The sequence below is a fragment of the Argiope bruennichi genome, chromosome X2 (genome assembly GCF_947563725.1).
Source record: "Argiope bruennichi chromosome X2, qqArgBrue1.1, whole genome shotgun sequence".
NCBI lineage: Eukaryota > Metazoa > Arthropoda > Arachnida > Araneae > Araneidae > Argiope > Argiope bruennichi.
Window position 1 is genome coordinate 44,575,414 of NC_079163.1, and position 21,090 is coordinate 44,596,503.

A 21,090-nucleotide genomic window follows, 5' to 3' on the forward strand; every position below is an offset into this window, starting at 1 on the left:
TATTTGCCCACGAAGTTCAGACTCATTGACTCTGAAGACAATTTGGACTTCTTTTAAAATTGATGTATTTATATTTGATGACCAGAAAAGCAATGAATTAAACAGTTTACAAATAAATATAGAACAAATGGATTCTTTAAAGGATATATGTTTGAGCAAATCAAGGAAAATTATTGATTTGCCTTATATGGAGATCTCAAACTGATTATAGATATAGAAAATGGGTTTCTCGACGATACGAAGCTATGTAAAGATGGAGAAAAAAAGATTTGATAAATGGTTGCAGAATATACAATCGGTAGTATTAATTAAAAATTTAAAAGAAAATTATGGTTTCTGGAATTCTAGGAAGCAGCTATTTACATATGAAGTGAGAGAAGAAACTGAGAAAACGTTATAAGGGGAAGATACATAACTAAAGATTTAAGGTAGGAAACTACGTTGAAAAGTCGATTTTTTTTTTTGCGAAATTACGAATTTTTAAATTTAATATTCTTAATGTTTGAACAGATTTCTTTATAAAACCTTTAGAATTTTGTTTATTTTTTGGGAAGGTATACTGATTCTTTTATTTGCATTTACATCAGTCTTAATACTAATTTACATCTTCAGATGCTATTTTCTGAAATTATAATCATTGATAGAATTTTCTTACAAAAAAACACACCACATAAATTAAAATGATTCATATTTTTTCTTCAAATATGGTATGATAATTTCTAAATATGTTCTGCAGTTCCTGAATTAAAGAAAATGAAATTTATTCAATTAGAAATATTTTATAGTATTTTTAGAGTTTCACAATGTGAGAAAAAGAAAAAGAGTTATTTAGAATCTTAATATTTAAAAAATGCACAGAAATATAGCTTACTTTTAGTTCAGGAACTAGATAATACATTTCTTAAGCTATCTGCAAAATTTTAAGCAAATCATTTGATACACCTTTAAACTAGAAGGTTTTTGCTTTACACATCTTTTAAGCCAAAAATAAATGAATGAAACAAATTTTTCCCAAATTTTATAAAAGCTTTTTCCACCTAACTGGTATATTTTGGCTTCATAGATGTTTTTTCAATCTTTTTTATGAAAATATTAAAAAATGAAACTATTTTTGAGCGTCTTTCGAAAAATTCATCCCAAGCGTAGTCATTTACCTTAATTAATCAAATAATTTGCTGGATTTCCAGTTCTTGAATTTTACAAAAAAGTTAATAATATAGTAGCAAATTATTAAATTAATGAAAAATATAAAAACGATGCAAAAAAATAGAAAAGAAATTACAAAAAAATATAAAAGAAAAACGATAAATTAAAGATTAAAAGTATCAAATTAGAAAAAGATAGCAACAAATATAAAGAGCTAGAAGAAGATTACTTTCTTAAAACCATAAGTAAAGCAAACAGGCATGTATTTCTACTCATTCAGAAAAATATGGAGGAAGAATATCTTTATTATGTCATGAGAATCTCAAAAAGGTCTAAGAACCAATATTTAAAGAAATTAAGAGAAAAATACCTAAATTTAGAAGCTGTATTTGAAATTGGTTATTATCCTTATGCCATAAAATTATAGCAGAGTATGAGATCTTATTGAAGATTGAAAATACATCTCAATGGATTGAAACTTTTAGACAATTATAGTATTGAAGAGTTTATAAGATATATGAATATAATAGCATCTTTGAAGAATACATTAGCACTGCATTGGATAAAATGCTTTACTATCTGCGGCTGAATAGTCTGTAAAATAATGATGCTTACTAATTTTATAATACTCTTTACAAATGTATCATTAATATATATTTGTATATAATTAAAGAAATCCATTATTTTTAATAGTTTTGTTCTATAATGTCGAAAAGCTAATGTATGAATTCCATTTTCTAAAATATATCTCTTATCATTTATCGTAGATAAAGTTTTTTTGTTCACAGATACAGAATACAATTATTAATTCTTACATCCAATGAGATTACAATCCAATTTTACAGTTCAAATTACAGTTTTATTATGAGCTGATTTTCTGTATCTACCAATTAAATGACGGTGATCAGTTGCTTTATCATCTTCTAGTAAATTTTCTTTTTCACATGTATACTTTTAGAGTCTAAAGAGTCCATTTTGTAAGATAGTTCCATTTATTACGATATATTTGTAAGAATACTTTATTCTTTAGAACTGTCAGCTGATTTGATGTTGGGGTCCGAATGGATCATCAAGTTTTATTTCTGAATAAAATTTTTTGCATTTATTTAATAAAACAATTAGATTTCTTTTAATTCCAGGTAAATTAAAAGGGTCTACTGCTGTATACCCTGGATTTCCCTAATCTTCAAATACAGTAGAATATGAAGAATTATGCAGACCAACTTTATTATTTTCTAATGGATTTCAAATATTACTTACCTTAACTCTAGAATTTTCGAGATTTTCTGATGAAATTCCATAATGTATGAAAATTATTGATAACTATTGACATGAAACTTATTGATAACTGTGAAAATGAACTTATTGATAACTATGATAATGAATTTATTTATAACTATCAGTTATCATTAAGTTTTTTACAAAGTAATCAGAAACGGCTACTCCGACTGCCTTGATGCCACAAGAAAGAAACTGAATGATCGGAAACTAATGACGGGAACTAAGGTGGCTAAAATTATGGTCGGAACTAAGGTGAGTCCTAAAGACATTACAGCCCACTTTACAACCCCTCCCGTAGGAGGCACGTAGAGTCACTGGCCACACCATTTGTGTACCAATAAAGATGTCGAGAACCAACCACCGTAAATGGAAGCTTCTTATCCCATGTCTGCGATGTTCAATGGTGAGATTTCTTATAAAGTAAAATTAAATTTTACATAGTAAAAAATAAAAAAAATACTTATTATTAGCAGTGTTATAGTAAAAACATAGTCTAAGGATTCATTTACTCAAATTGTTATAATTCAGAAGGGGGTATTCACCCCCTTCTATATAGGAACCTGTTTGAACTTTGGCTAAAAGATTTTAGCTCATAACATTTTTTCAAAGAGCATGTTAATCATCAGATTTTTCATTTGATTCTCTTTTAAAGGCGATAGTCTTTCATTCTAGAATTTTATGTGTTTATAAGCCAGCCTCCTATTTATAGAAGGCAAAAAAAAAAAAAGAACTGAAATCATCTTAAAAAGCGTAAGAGCATGAAAGATGGTTGGGGGCTCATGCGGGAATTTCGGAAAGTGGTCCAGAAAGATCATGATCTCACTACTGACAATCGTGCCATTTGTAATTTGAAATAAAATCATACAGTAGAAGTGGAAAATATAAAGTACCTGACATGAGTCTTTTCCTTCAGAACCAGCACATAATACATGTTCGTAAATTTTAGTTTGGCCCTTAACTCTTTTCTTGCATTCATCGCGACGAACTAGAGGTACATCGACATGTTTCAGAGTGTCTGAATGATCACCTTCTGCAAAATAATAATAATAATAATAATAATAATAATATGGATTTCTATCTAAAAAAAGGGAAAAAACCCAGAGAAATCCTGGCAAATGATTTTTAAACTGTTACTTCAACCATAATTGCATAAGTAGATTCTAATGGAAAATTTACAAGGAAATAAATCTCAACAAAATTTCATATTAAGAAATTTTTTACAAACTGTTCATTTGTATGTAATGAGATTGAAACCGGATACAGTAGATGTTGAATTAATATGCGTGTATGTAATCTTTAAAAAAATGAAAAATGAATTTAAAATTTAAAATTAAATCAAAATCGCAACCAGAGAGAAAAAAGAATAATTAAAACTGGAATGTTAAAGTTCATTTATCTTATTTTAACAACATAATCGAAAATGCTCTAAGTTGAATGTTTTCTTAAACTATGCATTAAGATCAATTGTGTGATGAATATATTAAAATTCTGTAAGAATTATAAAAGTATGAGCATCAAATGGTTCGTTTACAAGCGTTTTTTTTTCTATAGGAGTAATTTATTAAAAAGTTTCTTTAAAGTCATAATGCATATTGTTAAATTAAAAGTAATAGGTTTTGATATTTTTCGAGATTTTTATATTTTCTAGAAATAAAGTTAAACATTTCACTTTCGACATTTTTTTCAGCTTAATATTGTAAGCATATTTTAAATATATTTTATTATTTGGTAAATTATTATTTTTATAATCATGAAGGAAATTCAAGATAAAATATAAGTAAACGAAACCAAGCCATTAGTCACTTGCAGAGCAACAGAGTGAACTTCCAGATTACTTGTTCTTTTTATAGAGAAATTTAAAATAGGTGAAAAAACTTTGACTGCGGGATCTTTCATCTTAAACATGCCATGTTTCATAAAAATGCAACGTCCCTTTTAAAATCTCTCTAAGAAAAACAGAAGATGGGCTTAGAAGAGTTTCTTTTTTATTTTTCATTCACTAAAAACAATTTTTAAAGTTTGATCATGATGACGTACTTGAAATTTAAATATTAATACCATAATGTACAACATTTTGTTTTATAGTAAAAGTAGTGTAAATATGGAATATATAATTAAGTTGTTTAATCATGTGAATAACTTATCTAATTCCTTAGTAAAAAATTACTTTTTATCACAAATATCTCTTTTTTTATATTAAAAAATGTTGTAAGTAAATCATTTTATGAATCAATTATTAAATTAATCAAAATTAATGTGAAAATAACAAAAATGAAAATGATGCAAAAATGAATCACTGCTCTGTATCAGGTTAAATAAAGCTTAAAGTAAATATTTGAAATATCAAATTATCTTATCGAAAAAAGAAGAAAGGAAGAAAGAAAACATGATAAAAAGATGAGAGGGAACCATTGACCTATCAAATGCTTCTGACTCAGGCAGGAAACCACATTAACTTGTTGAAAGAGTTGCTTTAAAAGCTGTTTGTGAGCTTTTTTAAAAATTAAATAATCCCGTACTCACGTGGGTAAACTTTGAAACTTAAAACGAGCTTCGGTTTTTGAGCATTTATTCATTTCAAATATTCACACAATCATCATACAGGGTGTTCATTAATTATTGTCGGGGTTTCAGTACCTCATAACTTTCGAATAAAAAATATTACGCAAAAACCAATTACGTATTCGTAAATTACAACTCAAAGAATTTTATTAATGATATTAAAGTGTAAAGCTTGCACAATTTGCACTTTGTAGGTATTCAGCTGAAGGCGATTCTTTGAGTTGTTCTTTACGAATACATAATTCTTTGAGTTGTAATTTATGTATTCATAATTCTTTGAGTTGTAATTTACGAATACATAATCGCCTTCAACTGAATGCCTACAAAGTGCAAATTGTGCAAGCTTTACAATTTAATATCATTAATAAAATTCCTTCAGTTGTAATTTACGAATACGTAATCGGTTTTTGCGTAATGTTTAATATTCGAAAGTTATGAGGTACGGAAACCCCGGCAATAATTAATGAACACCCTGTATTATTCAAATTCTTAATATATTTCAATTTTATCTTGTTTTTCGCTGTGGGAGAATGGAAAAACTCATATTAAAGTTCTTAAATATGCATGCAGATCTCTCACCACTTTTAAATTAATAAGAGACGTACTGTTTTCTCAGGAAATTACCATGCGATAACACTATAATGTTGATTTCAGGAAATTATTTAGAAATCGGTCGTCGTATGAATTTTATATGCCTGTAAATGCAATCTAACTCAAAACTCTTGCTTTAAAACACCGATTATCTGAACCAATTAATTAATTGTTAAATCACCTTAAAAAATAGGAGTGCATGAGTATAACGAAAATTTGTTATAAAACATTTTTAAAAAAAGGAATATTTCTTACTGGAATGGTTTGCACCAAACATCCTAAGAACACAAAGGAATTTTTTTTTCTCCTTTCTAAGATACTAAACAATTGGAACATTTTGTTAGAAATTTTAAGGGAATCAGGTTTTATAAGTGGGTTTGGAAAATGCAAAGGCCATCTGAAACGCCTTAATAAATCTCTTACTGGCAGTGAGGTGAGATTTAGGTCTGATACTACCATGATCGAAAATTTATTTACAGAAGTGTTATCATTACAGAAGATTTATATAACAAAGATTTTTCTCTTTTTATCTTCGTTTACAGCAAATCTGTAGCTTTTTGTGCATTCATTGAATGTATTTTTCTCACATTATCTAAATTACAAATTCTGAATATTTTCGCTTTATAGTGTTTATTCATATATATGATTTTACACTTTTATATATTTTGACTCATTCCTTTTGCTTTTTCCTTGATTGCTTGAGTCCGTGCTTGATTTAAGGATGATATTATGCATCATCAGGAAGTATTTTCTTGAACATTTCATCGTAATGTTGTAGTTTCATAAATTTACTGCATGTATATGCATGCCATCATCTATTTCACTGCTTCCCACATTTATGTTAATTTGCTAAGATGTCTTTACTTTACTGCTTGAAGCTTCCTTTCACTTGTTTCTCCACCGTTTACGTACTTCTTTAAGCTTCATGTTGTTAGCATATACGGAATTTATTTTTCTTGAATCTAATTTTTTAAACAAAATAGCCAATAAGTTTGTTAACATATTTAAAATATCTTACCGACTTCTGTGTCACCCCAGCCAATAACAATTGCATCACCAGTTGGATCTCTTTTATCTTTTCCAGGCAAGCATATTTCATTTATATAGCCATTGGAACCAGCAATGTCAATAGGTGTCGAAGTTTTCAGCAGAGCGATATCATGATATATGATTGATTCGTCATAGTCTTCATGAACAACAAACTGTGACACCTGCAAAAAATAGTAGTCATTACAACAAAGAAAAATAAATAATCTGAATTCTTAAAATGGTATTTGAATTCGAATACCAATAGTAAAAGTATCTTTCATAATAATCTTATACTTTAAGTACTCAACTATGATCAGAAATTAGTGTCAAAAGAAAAATCCTTATCTGAATGTAACATTTTGTTAGTGAACATAGAAATTAAACTTAATGGCATAGATTCGCCACTGAATACAAACAATAAAGCCACTTTCTAGGAGAGTTTCAAACCCTTATTATTAGAGGCGCAGAAAGGGCAATTGGCGCCCTGGGAATAATAAAGCTTCGCCTTTTAATGACATTTCATTTCAAAAAATGATATAAATGCAGTAATTTTGTCCTCATAGTGCCCCCTGAACATCTCTTGGAGCATTTACACTTCGTTTGCCCCTCCCCCTCGATCATTACGTCACGGATTATTATTCATATTCAAATATAAGGATTCATTGTTGCTTTAAAATTTACTTATGTTACAACTTCAAACCAATGGATGACATGTTGGGACTGCAAGCAGTAGTGGTGACTGTATAGTAGGTCTCAGTTTCTTAGCTGACCTGTATAAACGGACTGTGACAAAAAGGTAGATTTTGCAATAATAAGGATAGAATGATAAATGCGGGAGAAGAAAGCTGTAACAGTCCCAACATCATCGCTTTCTCTTGTAACGATACTTAGTCAAGATGAAATCATAATTTCCGTGACGACTTTTTGGAAAATTAACTACAATTGCGTAATAGTGCATTTAGAGCTCGTTTTAAACTCACATTACAATGATCCAGTTTCTATGCTCATATATTTCTGCTAATTTATTCCTAACCTCTTGAACGTATTCAATGCGTCGTATTTTTACTAAATAATGTTTATAGGCTGGATACTATAAACAAATCGTTCAATGCGATATGCGATACGCATGATGCGTCTTTCAAACCACTCTATAGCTCTGTTGATCCTAGTGCCATCAAATGTGGCACATAATTACAAGTTGATTTAGAAAGTTCTTATACAGAAAACTTGAAAATTGATCGAAAAGCAAACGATTTTTTACAGAAATTTAAGAGCTTATCACTACCCAAAAATCATTCATACGCCACATTAAAATTTTTTAAAAAAATATCATTTAACTGACAGAAATTTTTAGTTCCATACAAACATTTTTTTTCAAATTTAAAAATTTTTTTGAAAATGTTTTGAAATATATCATCAACAATATTTAATTGCTGCTTTTATACACATGCGCTTTGCGATGACATTGAATATGATTTTGTATTCACGTTATCGTTGCCATAATTGAGAGAAAATTTAAAAAATAATTTAAAAACAGGTGGATCAAGTTCAGAACATCGAAGTACGGTATTTCGATTTAGACACTCAAAACTCCTGTAAACTTTTCTACTGTGAGTTTAGTTTGGGTTGCTGCATGTCTTTTCACTATTATTATGACACTACATGCGGTATCATTATAATACAGAGAATCAGCATATTAGAAACATCGAAAACACGGTGGAAATACCGAAACTCATGCATCCTTATCGTTCAGTCGAGTAAAGTACATTATTAGTCAATCTCCATATTTTATATTGCTTAGTTGTAAATACCGGCTTCAGAATAAGAAATCGGCTTCCATTTTGGTTCAAAATTCTATTCTATTTCTCGTGTGGGTGCCAAATGTACACTAAATTTATACTCGGATTAAACATATACGTCATACGCCACATTAAAATTTAGAAAGTTTGGGACGAAGAATTAATTAATTAATTAGAAAAAGTTAGAATTAATGAAATAATTAGAAAAAGTTGGGACAACGTGATTCTGGCATAGATTTTGTCGTCACTAGATGTTCACGTAACTATGAGGTTCTTCCTAAATCATTGTACATTCTAAGCGAAATTTAAATTTAACAATCATTGTTTTCCTACCTGCGAAGTCGCTAATTTCAAAGACCTATTGAGACTTAATAAAATAATCAGCGATTTATAAGATAGGCATTTCGTTTCGATCTTTATAAAAATTTTGGACAAGGTTCTTTAAATATGGCGCTGTTTTCATAGATTTCTGCATCATATAAATATGATATTCTTGGGCTAAGATTATAATTATTTTCCAGCGTACTAAAATATATGTCTGGCTTTTAGAGAAATAAGAGTTCGAACTCCTGATATTTTATGAAACCAAGAATCTATTATTTGGTTATTGAGGCGATGCTATAAAGACTGCAGTGAGAAGAGAAGCGCTGATGGTAACTTAGGGTTAAAATTTAGGTGAAGCAATAATATAAACGAATTCAATGAGACGTGATGAGATGAGATTCAATGAGATGTAATATTTTAAGACATATGTGAATAACCAGATATAAAATGCATCAACTGTTTAAATTTTCTTGCCTATAGAAACTTAAGCAACATAACATGTACTATAATCTAATTTAAAGCTTACACCCTGCAAGATCTGTATGAAAAAATAATTTATAAGATTATTTCATCAAGTTTAAAAAGAACGAATCAAAAGCCATTTCAAGAAATTAAGATTATCAACAAAAAATTGTTTTAAAACTCATCAGCATTTTATACCATATTAAAATCTTTCAAGAATTTCACTTAGAGTAAGATTAGGGAAATTATCTGTATCGCATCTTACATAGCACCAGAATGCACTTCATTTGTAAATTCAGAGATTAAAATATTTTTTTTTATCACACAAGTTTAGAAACAAAGTATTAAAAATTTACCTCGTATTTTTTAACTGTAGATGCATTTTCATCTGATAACTTATATAATCCTGCTAGAATTCGAAACTTCTCATCAGTGTTGCTAGAAAAGAAGATAATATTTTATTTAATTAGATTTTTAGTATTATTTAGCAAAATATGAAGAAAGAAGGATAATATTTTAGAAAATACTTACTTGAAGACACAGTGAGCTGCAGTGACTATCCAATTCTTATTTAAGATAGATCCTCCACATTTATGTATAAATGTATCTCCCACTTTTTTTTGTAAAGAAACCTGGCAATAAAGTTATTACGTTAATAAATTTATAGTTAAGCTAATGCTATTATAATATTATTAGAGAGCTTTTGTTGTAATAGCAATTAATGCCTTTCAAGATTTCGAAAATATATATATAAAATAAAATACAAGATTTTTTCTTTTCATAATTGGATTTACATTTGCACTAAATACAAAACTCTCAAGAAATGAAGGAAGGAGGGATAGCATTTTTAAAGGGTATTCCTAAATATATATACATTTTGAATAGCAAATATTTAAATAATTAATAATATCTATCAAGGTTTCATAATTAAGAATTATTCATACAAATGTAGATTTTTGTTAATTTATTGTAAATGTTCCAATTGTTGACCACTTTTGCATAGACATTGCTGGTAATGTTTGACCAATGTCGTTTTAAACTTTCCTTAGCATACTAATTGATATCTGGAGGCAGGCTTTCTCATTGGCTGCTTTCAGTTTGTCGTCCGTAGTCGGTCGTGAAACTAAAAATTACGCTTCAGGTTTTCTACAAAAAAGAAATTCATCAAGCTGAGATATAGTGAATATGGATACAGGGGAAAGACCTCATGTTACCTCTCAGCTTTAACCATCTATTTATCAAATATTCGCGATAACACTAAAAGTATTAAATAGTATGATTTATAAAACTTCGTTGCGTGTTGTTAATGCTTTGGTTGTTAAAAATGTGTATAAATTTTTGCGAAACCTATTCTTCTATGCATTGTTACTTTACTCTGATACGTTTATCTAATAGGAACTGTGCATAACAATTCAGTTCGTAAAAATGGATCAAGCGTTGAACAATTAAAAAGAATCGTTATTAGGGGGAAATCTTTCAGTTCAGAAAATTTAATAATAATTTAGCCATTCTTTTCTACTTTTACATCAACATTATGATAATAATCTAATCTAATATATATATATATATATATATATATATATATATATATATATTAAAAAGGCTACTCAAATTATGATTAAAATTTCATTTGTTGTGCCTTTTTAGTATTCAGTTAAGTATTGGATATAAAAATATCACCCTATTTTTAAAAGATGTCGTTAGTTGTAATGCTTGCCTGCAAATAAATCAGGAAAGTTGCATGTAAAAGGTTTGACATCAAATTAGTGGGTGACCTCTGGTTCACATTTAAATATACAGAGTATCCCTGATGTCATGGGCCAAATTCTAAGGACAAATAAAATAGGCATAAAGAAATATATTTTGTTTAGAAATGTGGGATCGGAAGTAAAGAGTTCTGGCGAAAAAAACAAAACAAAAATGCTGAGGGAATGAACAGAAAGCTCTTTACCTACATAATATTACAGTATTAGCACAAATGTGCCATCAGTACCATCGGTACAGATCTGGCAGCACCTAGCAGATCTGTATCGATGATCTGTGATGATTGGTGTATTTTTTCGAAGATGTCAGGTATTTCTTGAATAGTTGCAGCAACAACTGAAAGTTTTGCAATGAGGCCTTCGAGTTTTGAGTTTGTAATGAGGCCCTCGAGTCTTGAGTTTGCAATGAGGCCCTTGAGTTTTGTGCCAAAAAAAAAAAAAAAAATCTGTTGAGGAAAGTTATGCAACATTATTTCATTCCAAAGAAAATTGCAATAGAAGCTCATCGGTTGCGGTTGGCATTTATAGTAAACATGCCCCGTCGAATGCTACTTACAAAGAGTGATTTCGTCGACTTAAAAATGACGATTTCAATACGCATTACAAACAACATTATAAATCACACACACACACACAAAATCCAAGATGCAGATTTGGAAACATTACTTGATGAAACCTCAATGGTGAATGATAAAGCAATTTTTGATCAATCAGAATGAAACATGAAGGAGAAACGTTAAGAATCTGGTTAAAGGCATGATAATGTTGTATTCCAAGTTGACAATGTTCATTCACATGTTACCAGGCAAGTGTAAAAACTTCAGAATCACTTTACTGGAATATGTATTCACCAGATATTGCTCCTTCAAACTACTATTTGTTTCGCTGAATAGTGCCTTTTCTGCGGAGAGGTTTAATCTTACGCATGTATCAAAAATTGGTTTAATAATTTAATTGCATCTAAAAAACCAACCTTTTTCTTTTGTAGAATTCATTTGTTGTCCGAAAGATAGACAAATGCTATACTTCATAAGGGGAAATATTTTGAATAAATTGTTCTTTGAGTTTTATAACAAACAAGTAACTTTTTATGTTTAAAAAAGGAGGAGTCATTTTTATATATACGATAGTTTAGTTTCAAAGGAAAAAATAAACAAACAGCTGCTTTCACGTATCTTAAGAGAAGATGATTTATAGTAAGTCAAAATATGTCAGAATATATAATGATTTATAGTAAGTCTGTTCAAGATATTCATTTATTAATATGTTTATCTTATCATAAAATGTGCAAATGTTATGCAAACTTTGTATAGATTTGGATACTATCAAGAAAATATTTATATACCTTAAATAAAAATTTAATTATTGAAAAAGATGTGTCTATGAGAACGATTCTTAAGATGTTTCTATGAGAACGATTCCTAAGATGTTTCTATGAGAACTATTCTTAAGATGTTTCTATGAGAACGATTCTTTTTTCATTTCCGCATGCTTGCTGAGCAGTTTATCCATTTCCTATAATTTTACTAATCAAATGAAGAATATTTCGAAATATTACTATTATCTAAATTTCAAAGGAATATTCTTTAAGGAATAATTTCATTCGCTGGCAAATATTTTCCATCTCGTTTTTATTGGAATGATTCGCTTTAGAATAAATTAGAATTATTTCTTTATATGAAGATCAAAATAAATGTATAAAAAAACTACAAGTAAATGATTTTTATCATATAGGATGCATTAGTTTATGAGGGGCAACAAGACTTGAAAGAAATTTCAAAAAATCTGAAGAACCTCATGATACAAACAAAGCGATGAAAGATATCTAAGTTACAATAAATATAAAAACGTGTCGTTAAAACTATGTAAATAAGGGTAAGTAAAATCAAATTATTGTGATATTTGTTAACTATTCAGAATTCATTGGAAGTCGAGTGAAAATAAAATTTTGGGAAGGAAATGTGATGACGAATGTTTGAGATAAGAATTTTTTTCCCTTTTCTGACAAGTCTGTGAACACAAAGATTTAAACTATATTATATAAGTTTATAAAGCTTTTTCTAAAGCAGTCAATCATTTGAAACAAACTGCAAATTAATCATGAACGAAAATTTATAAAAATACAAATTTAATACAGTTATGTAAAATAGATGATCTTATTCAAGAGTATAACTAAGATTTTATTCAATATATATATTTACAGACATTACTGTAAGTGCATTAAAAAATTCTTACCATCCATGGATACTGTCCAGCTTTAGCAAAAGATCCTCCAATTATTCTGTACGACAGTTCATCAAGAGGAACCGAAGTTCGGCCACAGTTGTCTCTATTCAGAGCACCAGAAGATTTTGATTTCTTCTTTTTAGCTGTGATAACAACAACATAAGAGTTAAACAGTTTTAATCAGCAAAAAATAAGAAAGAATTTGAATAAATTCCGCTTACCATCAACACTGAGGCACAAAATAAACAGCATCGTCACCCCAAAGGCAACTGCGATGAAAGTTTTCATTTTTGGAGAGAAATCAAAAGTCCTCCTAAATCGGACAAAATAAATTATTTTAGATATACGTATTAGAAATTAGACATCTATAAAATAATATAAGAAAGCAAAACAATATGTGCATCTATATCAACTAAAAGAATATATTGCATCAATGTCATGTTTTATCAAAATTTAATCACCATCTTAAATTGACTTCGCTAATACATTTGAAAAAATAACTTTATCCAAAATAGTAAAAATGGCACGTAGCATGACCAAATCGCTTTGTTTTAGTATTAGGGTTACTACCTGTAAAAAAAGAAAAAAAAAGTAAAGAACATTAGAAGAGAGAAATGGGTTCTGCTTAAACAGTTATTCAGTATTTCCAGTTTTAAGGTACAAAGATGTTGAAGCTTTTCATATTCGTCACCAAGCTTTCGCAAGTCAATAAGAATTTGTTAATCAAGAAGAGCGCATAAACCTAATTTTCCATTTTCGGTTTGAAGGGAGAAATTAAAAACCTTTTTCATTTTCGGAAGCTTCTGAATCGAATAGTTTCATTTTATAAAAACAGATATAGTCAAACGTAGCAAGGACATTTTCAAGAAATTTTTTCAAGCGACATGAGAAAAACAAAAGAAAAAACTGTTTAACATATCAATACCCTTTAATTTAGATGGAAAGAAATAAGAATATTAGGTTTTGAAGTTCTTCAAACAGATTTACAACGTTTTAAAAAATAAACGTTTAATAGAAATTCATTATAAAAGAATCTTGCCACTTCCAAAAATGATCAGAATACAACACTGAAATATTCTAACAACAAATTATAAATACTATATTTTTTACAGCGATAATTTCATTCTAGATAAACTAGAAAATATTAATCAATTCATATTAAGAAAAACTTACCGAAGTTTGTATTCGTACCTTTTTCCCAAGATGAGCGACTTCGAAGAATACGACATATCACTCAGACACAAATGCTTGAGAGAATGAGTAAAGGCAAAGACACCTCTTATATACCCTTGATCATAATTGGAAACAAACTCTTTCACAAGTTTATTTAAGCAATTAGTGCATCCGCGTCATTTTATAGTATTAATGATGTAACTGTAGAATTATTAACACGAGGAAATTTTGAGAATTTTTTAATTGCCTGGGAAGCACCGAATGTTGAATTGTCTTTTGTATTATAATGATTATATATTGCCATATGAGAAAATAAAACAAATATTGACCGATTTCAAAACTTTTACTTCATTTGTGTTTGATTTTTTTAATGGCTTTAGTCGCACAGGAATTTTTTATTGTAACAATTATATTTTAAAATTTTCAAAATTAAAAATATCTAATTTCTAAATGCTTCTTCTTCATCTGCGTTTAGACAGAAATACTAGTAGAAAGAGAAAGAAAGAAAATATTTATTAAATAAAGCGGAATGAAATTATAATTATTAATGGAAGTGTTTGTTAATGAAATTCCAAATCACTCATTGAAAAGTCGAATTTATGTACTCTTTAAAATTATCACAGCTCTGTTTTATGCAATTCATTGGGGATGATTTTTAACGAAAAAAAATATTCAGAATTAATGAGTTCATGCACAAATTGCACCTAAATTCGAGCAAATTTCAAAAAAAAAAAAAAAAATTGTAATTACAAAACAAAGTGTTTGATAACAATTCCGATTTCTTCGAAAATTATTTAGAAGATTATTGAAATTTATTCCTTACAAATTCCTTATTTATTCCTTATTACAAATTCCTTATTTATTCCTTTTATTTACATGTTAGAAGTTTTGTAGTAATTGCACAAGTATGAACAGACAATAAAGCGGATCACAATGATATGACACTGTGCATTTATTTTAAAGTAAAATATCCTCAACATGACCACAATATATTAGGCAAGTGAAATGCGTTAAAATTACCAATTGCATATGAACATAGCATGTGGGCATGAGTTTCACAGACGATTCGTCCAATCACATCTCTCATGATCAAAGTTGCTGGGGAGCTCCGTTACACTACAGACTCTAAATATCCTCAAGACCGAAACTTTTCCGTAGTCAAGTTTGGTAATCGTGACGACCGCTTACAAACTCGTTCTTTATAGAAAGTGTCCAACAAAAACATTCTGAAATCCATGTGAAGTGAGGCTGGTACGCAAAGGCGTAAAATATCATTCTGTACTGACTATACAGTTTTCACGCCTGGTTGCAACACCACTTTCTTCAAAAACGGAGAGGGCACACAATGAAAGATGTTGAGAAGACTCACCATACAGTAACACGAGGAGAATGAATTGACTCTGTCGGGTCAATATAAATCTTGACTCTGTCGGTCAAACAATCTTGACGCTCTTAGTATTTATCAGAAAATAACAACGACCAAATCTAGCAACGAATACTAAATACTATATTTTTCTCCGCAATAACTTGATGCTAGAAATTCCAGAGAAGATGCATCAATCCATACAAAGAAAAACTTACCGAAGTTTTCTCCCAAGATGAGCCACTTCGAAATGCACGAGATATTACTCGGACACAAAATCCTGAGAGAATGAGTGAAGACAAGGAATCCTCTTATATACCCTTGATCGTAATTGGAAACAAACACTTTCACAATTTTATATATTCAATTAGTGCGCCGGCGTCATTATTCAGTAATAATGATGTAACTGTATAATCAATAAAACGGGGAAATACTGAGTATTTTTTATTTGCCTGGGAAGCACCGAATGTTGAATTGTCTTTTGTATTATAATGATTATATATTGCCATATGAGAAAATAAAACAAATATTGACCGATTTCAAAACTTTTACTTCATTTGTGTTTGATTTTTTTAATGGCTTTTGTCGCACAGGAATTTTTTATTGTAACAATTATATTTTAAAATTTTCAAAATTAAAATTATCTAATTTCTAAATGCTTCTTCTTCATCTGCGTTTAGACAGAAATACTAGTAGAAATAGAAAGAAAGAAAATATATATTAAATAAAGCGGAATGAAATTATAATTATTAATGGAAGTGTTTGTTAATGAAATTCCAAATCACTCATTGAAAAGTCGAATTTATGTACTCTTTAAAATTACCACAGCTCTGTTTTATGCAATTCATTGGGGATGATTTTTAACGAAAAAAAAAATATTCAGAATTAATGAGTTCATGCACAAATTGCACCTAAATTCGAGCAGATTTCAAAAAAAAAAAAAAATTGTAATTACAAAACAAAGTGTTTGATAACAATTCCGATTTCTTCGAAAATTATTTAGAAGATTATTGAAATTTATTCCTTAGAAATTCCTTATTTATTCCTTATTTCAAATTCCTTATTTATTCCTTTTATTTACATGTTAGAAGTTTTGTAGTAATCGCACAAGTATGAACAGACAATAAAGCGGATCACAATGATATGACACTGTGCATTTATTTTAAAGTAAAATATCCTCAACATGACCACAATATATTAGGCAAGTGAAATGCGTTAAAATTACCAATTGCATATGAACATAGCATGTGGGCATGAGTTTCACAGACGATTCGTCCAATCACATCTCTCATGATCAAAGTTACTGGGGAGCTCCGTTACACTACAGACTCTAAATATCCTCAAGACCGAAACTTTTCCGTAGTCAAGTTTGGTAATCGTGACGACCGCTTACAAACTCGTTCTTTATAGAAAGTGTCCAACAAAAACATTCTGAAATCCATGTGAAGTGAGGCTGGTACGCAAAGGCGTAAAATATCATTCTGTACTGACTATACAGTTTTCACGCCTGGTTGCAAGACCACTTTCTTCAAAAACGGAGAGGGCACACAATGAAAGATGTTGAGAAGACTCACCATACAGTAACACGAGGAGAATGAATTGACTCTGTCGGGTCAATATAAATCTTGACTCTGTCGGTCAAACAATCTTGACGCTCTTAGTATTTATCAGAAAATAACAACGACCAAATCTAGCAACGAATACTAAATACTATATTTTTCTCCGCAATAACTTGATGCTAGAAATTCCAGAGAAGTTGCATCAATCCATACAAAGAAAAACTTACCGAAGTTTTCTCCCAAGATGAGCCACTTCGAAATGCACGAGATATCACTCGGACACAAAATCCTGAGAGAATGAGTGAAGACAAGGAATCCTCTTATATACCCTTGATCGTAATTGGAAACAAACACTTTCACATTTTTATATATTCAATTAGTGCGCCGGCGTCATTATTCAGTATTAATGATGTAACTGTATAATCAATAAAACGGGGAAATACTGAGTATTTTTTAATTGCCTGGGAAGCACCGACGGTTGTTATTGTCTTTTGTATTATAATAATTATATATTGATGTATGAGAAAATAAAACAAACACTGACTGATTTCAAAACCTTTACTTCAATTGTGTTTGAAAGAAATTCACTGACGAAGGAGTAAAATAAAAAAATTGCCTTCATTAAGCCGAATGAAAGGACAATTATGAAAATTACATATTTGAAGACCATTATAATTTCAGTGATATATTGCATAGTGTTATTTAACTAAGCATAATTTAATCCACGAAATATACCTGGAATTTTTTAATTGTTTTTGACGCACCTTGCGTTTTTATTGTTTTTGTAGTGTAATAATTACATATTGACATATTCGAAAATAAAATAAAAGTGGACTGATTTCTAAATATTCATTTAGTTTATGCTTGATAGGAATTACCAGAGTAAAGAGAAACGAAAAATATATATATTTCATTAAACGGAAAGAAACGATAGTTATGAAAATTACGTATTTCAAAACAATTATAATTTCAGTAACATGTTGCATAGTGTTATTTAGCTAGAAAAAAATGGAAAGGGAAGTAATTTTTTTTAATGGTTTAAGGCTCACCGGACTTTTTTTATTTCTTCTTTATTGTAACAATTATATATCAACGTTTTCAAAATTAAAAATATCTTACTAATTTCTAAATGCTTTTTCTTCATCTGTGTTTAGACAGAAATACTAGTAGAAAGAGGAAGAAAGAAAATATATATTAAATTAAGGGGAATGAAAATTTAATTATTAATGGAAGTGTTTGTTAATGAAATTTCCAATCACTAGTTGAAGAGTCAAATTTATGTACGCTTTAAAATTAGCAACAGCGCTGTTTAATTCAATTCATTGGGGTTGATTTTTAACGAAAAAAAATATTCAGAATTAAAGAGTTCATGCACAAATTGCACCGAAATTTGAGCAGATTTCAAAAGAAATTGTCATAACAAAAAGAAGTTCTTGATAATAATTCCGATTTCTTCGAAAATTATTTAGAAGCTAATTGAAATGTATTTCTTACAAAAAAAAAAAGAAAAAAAAAAAGATTCCGAAAGTAACCGAAAGAATTTTGCCACATATTGTTTTTCATTTACATTTTAGACGTTTTGTAGTAATCGCACAAGTATGAACAGACAATAAAGCGGATCACAATGATATGACACTGTGCATTTATTTTAAAGTAAAATATCCTCAAGATGACCACTACCACAATGTATTAGGCAAGTGAATTGCGTTACCATAACCAATTGCATATGAACATAGCATGTGGGCATCGGTGTCACAGACGATTCGTCCAATCACATCTCTCATGATCAAAGTTGCTGGGGAGCTCCGTTACACTACAGACTCTAAATATCCTCAAGACCGAAACTTTTCCGTAGTCAAGTTTGGTAATCGTGACGACCGCTTACAAACTCATTCTTTATAGAAAGTGTCCAACAAAAACATTCTGAAATCCATGTGAAGTGAGGCTGGTAAAAAAGGCGTAAAATATCATTCTGTACTGACTATACAGTTTTCACGCCTGGTTGCAAGACCACTTTCTTCAAAAATTGATAGGGCACACAATGAAAGATGTTGAGAAAACTCACCATACAGTAACACGAGGAGAATGAATTGACTCTGTCTGGTCAATATAAATCTTGACTCTGTCGGTCAAACAATCTTGACGCTCTTAGCATTTATCAGAAAATAACAACGACCAAATCTAGCAACGAATACTAAATACTATATTTTTCTCCGCAATAACTTGATGTTAGAAATTCCAGAGAAGATGCATCAATCCATACAAAGAAAAACTTACCGAAGTTTTCTCCCAAGATGAGCCACTTCGAAATGCACGAGATATCACTCGGACACAAAATCCTGAGAGAATGAGTGAAGACAAGGAATCCTCTTATATACCCTTGATCGTAATTGGAAACAAACACTTTCACAATTTTATATATTCAATTAGTGCGCCGGCGTCATTATTCAGTATTAATGATGTAACTGTATAATCAATAAAACGGGGAAATACTGAGTATTTTTTTAATTGCCTGGGAAGCACCGACTGTTGTTATTGTCTTTTGTATTATAATAATTATATATTGATGTATGAGAAAATAAAACAAACACTGACTGATTTCAAAACCTTTACTTCAATTGTGTTTGAAAGAAATTCCCTGAAGAAGGAGTAAAATAAAAAAAAAATTGCTTTCATTAAGCCGTATGAAATGACAATTATGAAAATTACATATTTGAAGACCATTATAATTTCAGTGATATATTGCGTAGTGTTATTTAACTAAGCATAATTTAATCCACGAAATATACCTGGAATTTTTTAATTGTTTTTGACGCACCTTGCGTTTTTATTCTTTTTGTAGTGTAATAATTACATATTGACATATTCGAAAATAAAATAAAAGTGGACTGATTTCTAAATATTCATTTCGTTTATGCTTGATAGGAATTACCAGAGTAAAGAGAAACGAAAAATATATCTATTTCATTAAACGGAAAGAAACGGAGGTATGACAATTAGTTATTTCAAAACAATTATAATTTCAGTATCATATTGTATGGTGTTATTTAACGTGCGTTTTTATTGCTTTTTGTTGTGTAATAATTATATATTGTCGGATTCGAAAATAAAATAAAAACTGCCATATTTCTAATAATTTACTTCGTTTGTGCTTGAATGGAATAAATTACAGAAGAAAGTGAAATAATTTTTCGATTTCATTATAGCGAATGATATGATGGTTATGAAAATTTGTATTTGAAGACAATTTTAATTTCAGTTGCGTAGCAATGTTGCGTATTGTTATTTTACCAGAGAAAAATGAAAAAGGGGGAGCATATCTGGAATTTTTTAATGTGTTTCGTCGCACCGGACGTTTATATTACTTTTTTAGTGTTACAATTGTAGTTTGACGTTTTCAAAAATGAAATTATGTCACTAATTTCTAAATGCTTTTTCTTCACCTGTGTTTAGGTAAAAATACTCGTAGAAAGAGGAAGGAAGAAAATTATGTTGAAATAAGTAATAATTTTTTGTATTACATAAATAAAACACTATAAAAAATAATTATAATTTCATATAATTATTTTGGATACTGTTTTAATTTGAAATTGTCAATCACTCAGTGAAAGTCTAAGTTATGTAAGCTTTAAAATCTCCTCCAACAGAGCTGTTTTGTTAATTACATTGGAGATGATTTTTTAACGAAAAAAGAATTATTCAGAACTAATGAATTGATATAAAGTGTGCATCGTAAATTCAAGCAGACTTGAAAAATCTTAGTAAAAAAAAAGTAATGCTCGGAAATAATTTGAATATATTTTGACCGACGA

The 21,090-nt window shown here is 29.3% G+C and overlaps 1 protein-coding gene across 1 annotated transcript in view; it reads right to left on the minus strand.

Moving 5' to 3' along the window:
• The window catches only part of LOC129959726 (polyserase-2-like), an 87,955-nt gene that overhangs the window by 21,811 nt on the left and 45,054 nt on the right, over positions 1-21,090 (minus strand). Inside the window, exons 2-7 of the mRNA XM_056072617.1 lie at positions 13,405-13,496; positions 13,193-13,326; positions 9,726-9,826; positions 9,551-9,632; positions 6,599-6,791; positions 3,318-3,457 (exon numbers count right to left, since the gene is read on the minus strand). Coding sequence (XP_055928592.1) covers positions 3,318-3,457; positions 6,599-6,791; positions 9,551-9,632; positions 9,726-9,826; positions 13,193-13,326; positions 13,405-13,471 — 717 coding nt within the window. The 5' untranslated portion in view covers positions 13,472-13,496. The remainder of the gene's footprint in view (positions 1-3,317; positions 3,458-6,598; positions 6,792-9,550; positions 9,633-9,725; positions 9,827-13,192; positions 13,327-13,404; positions 13,497-21,090) is intronic.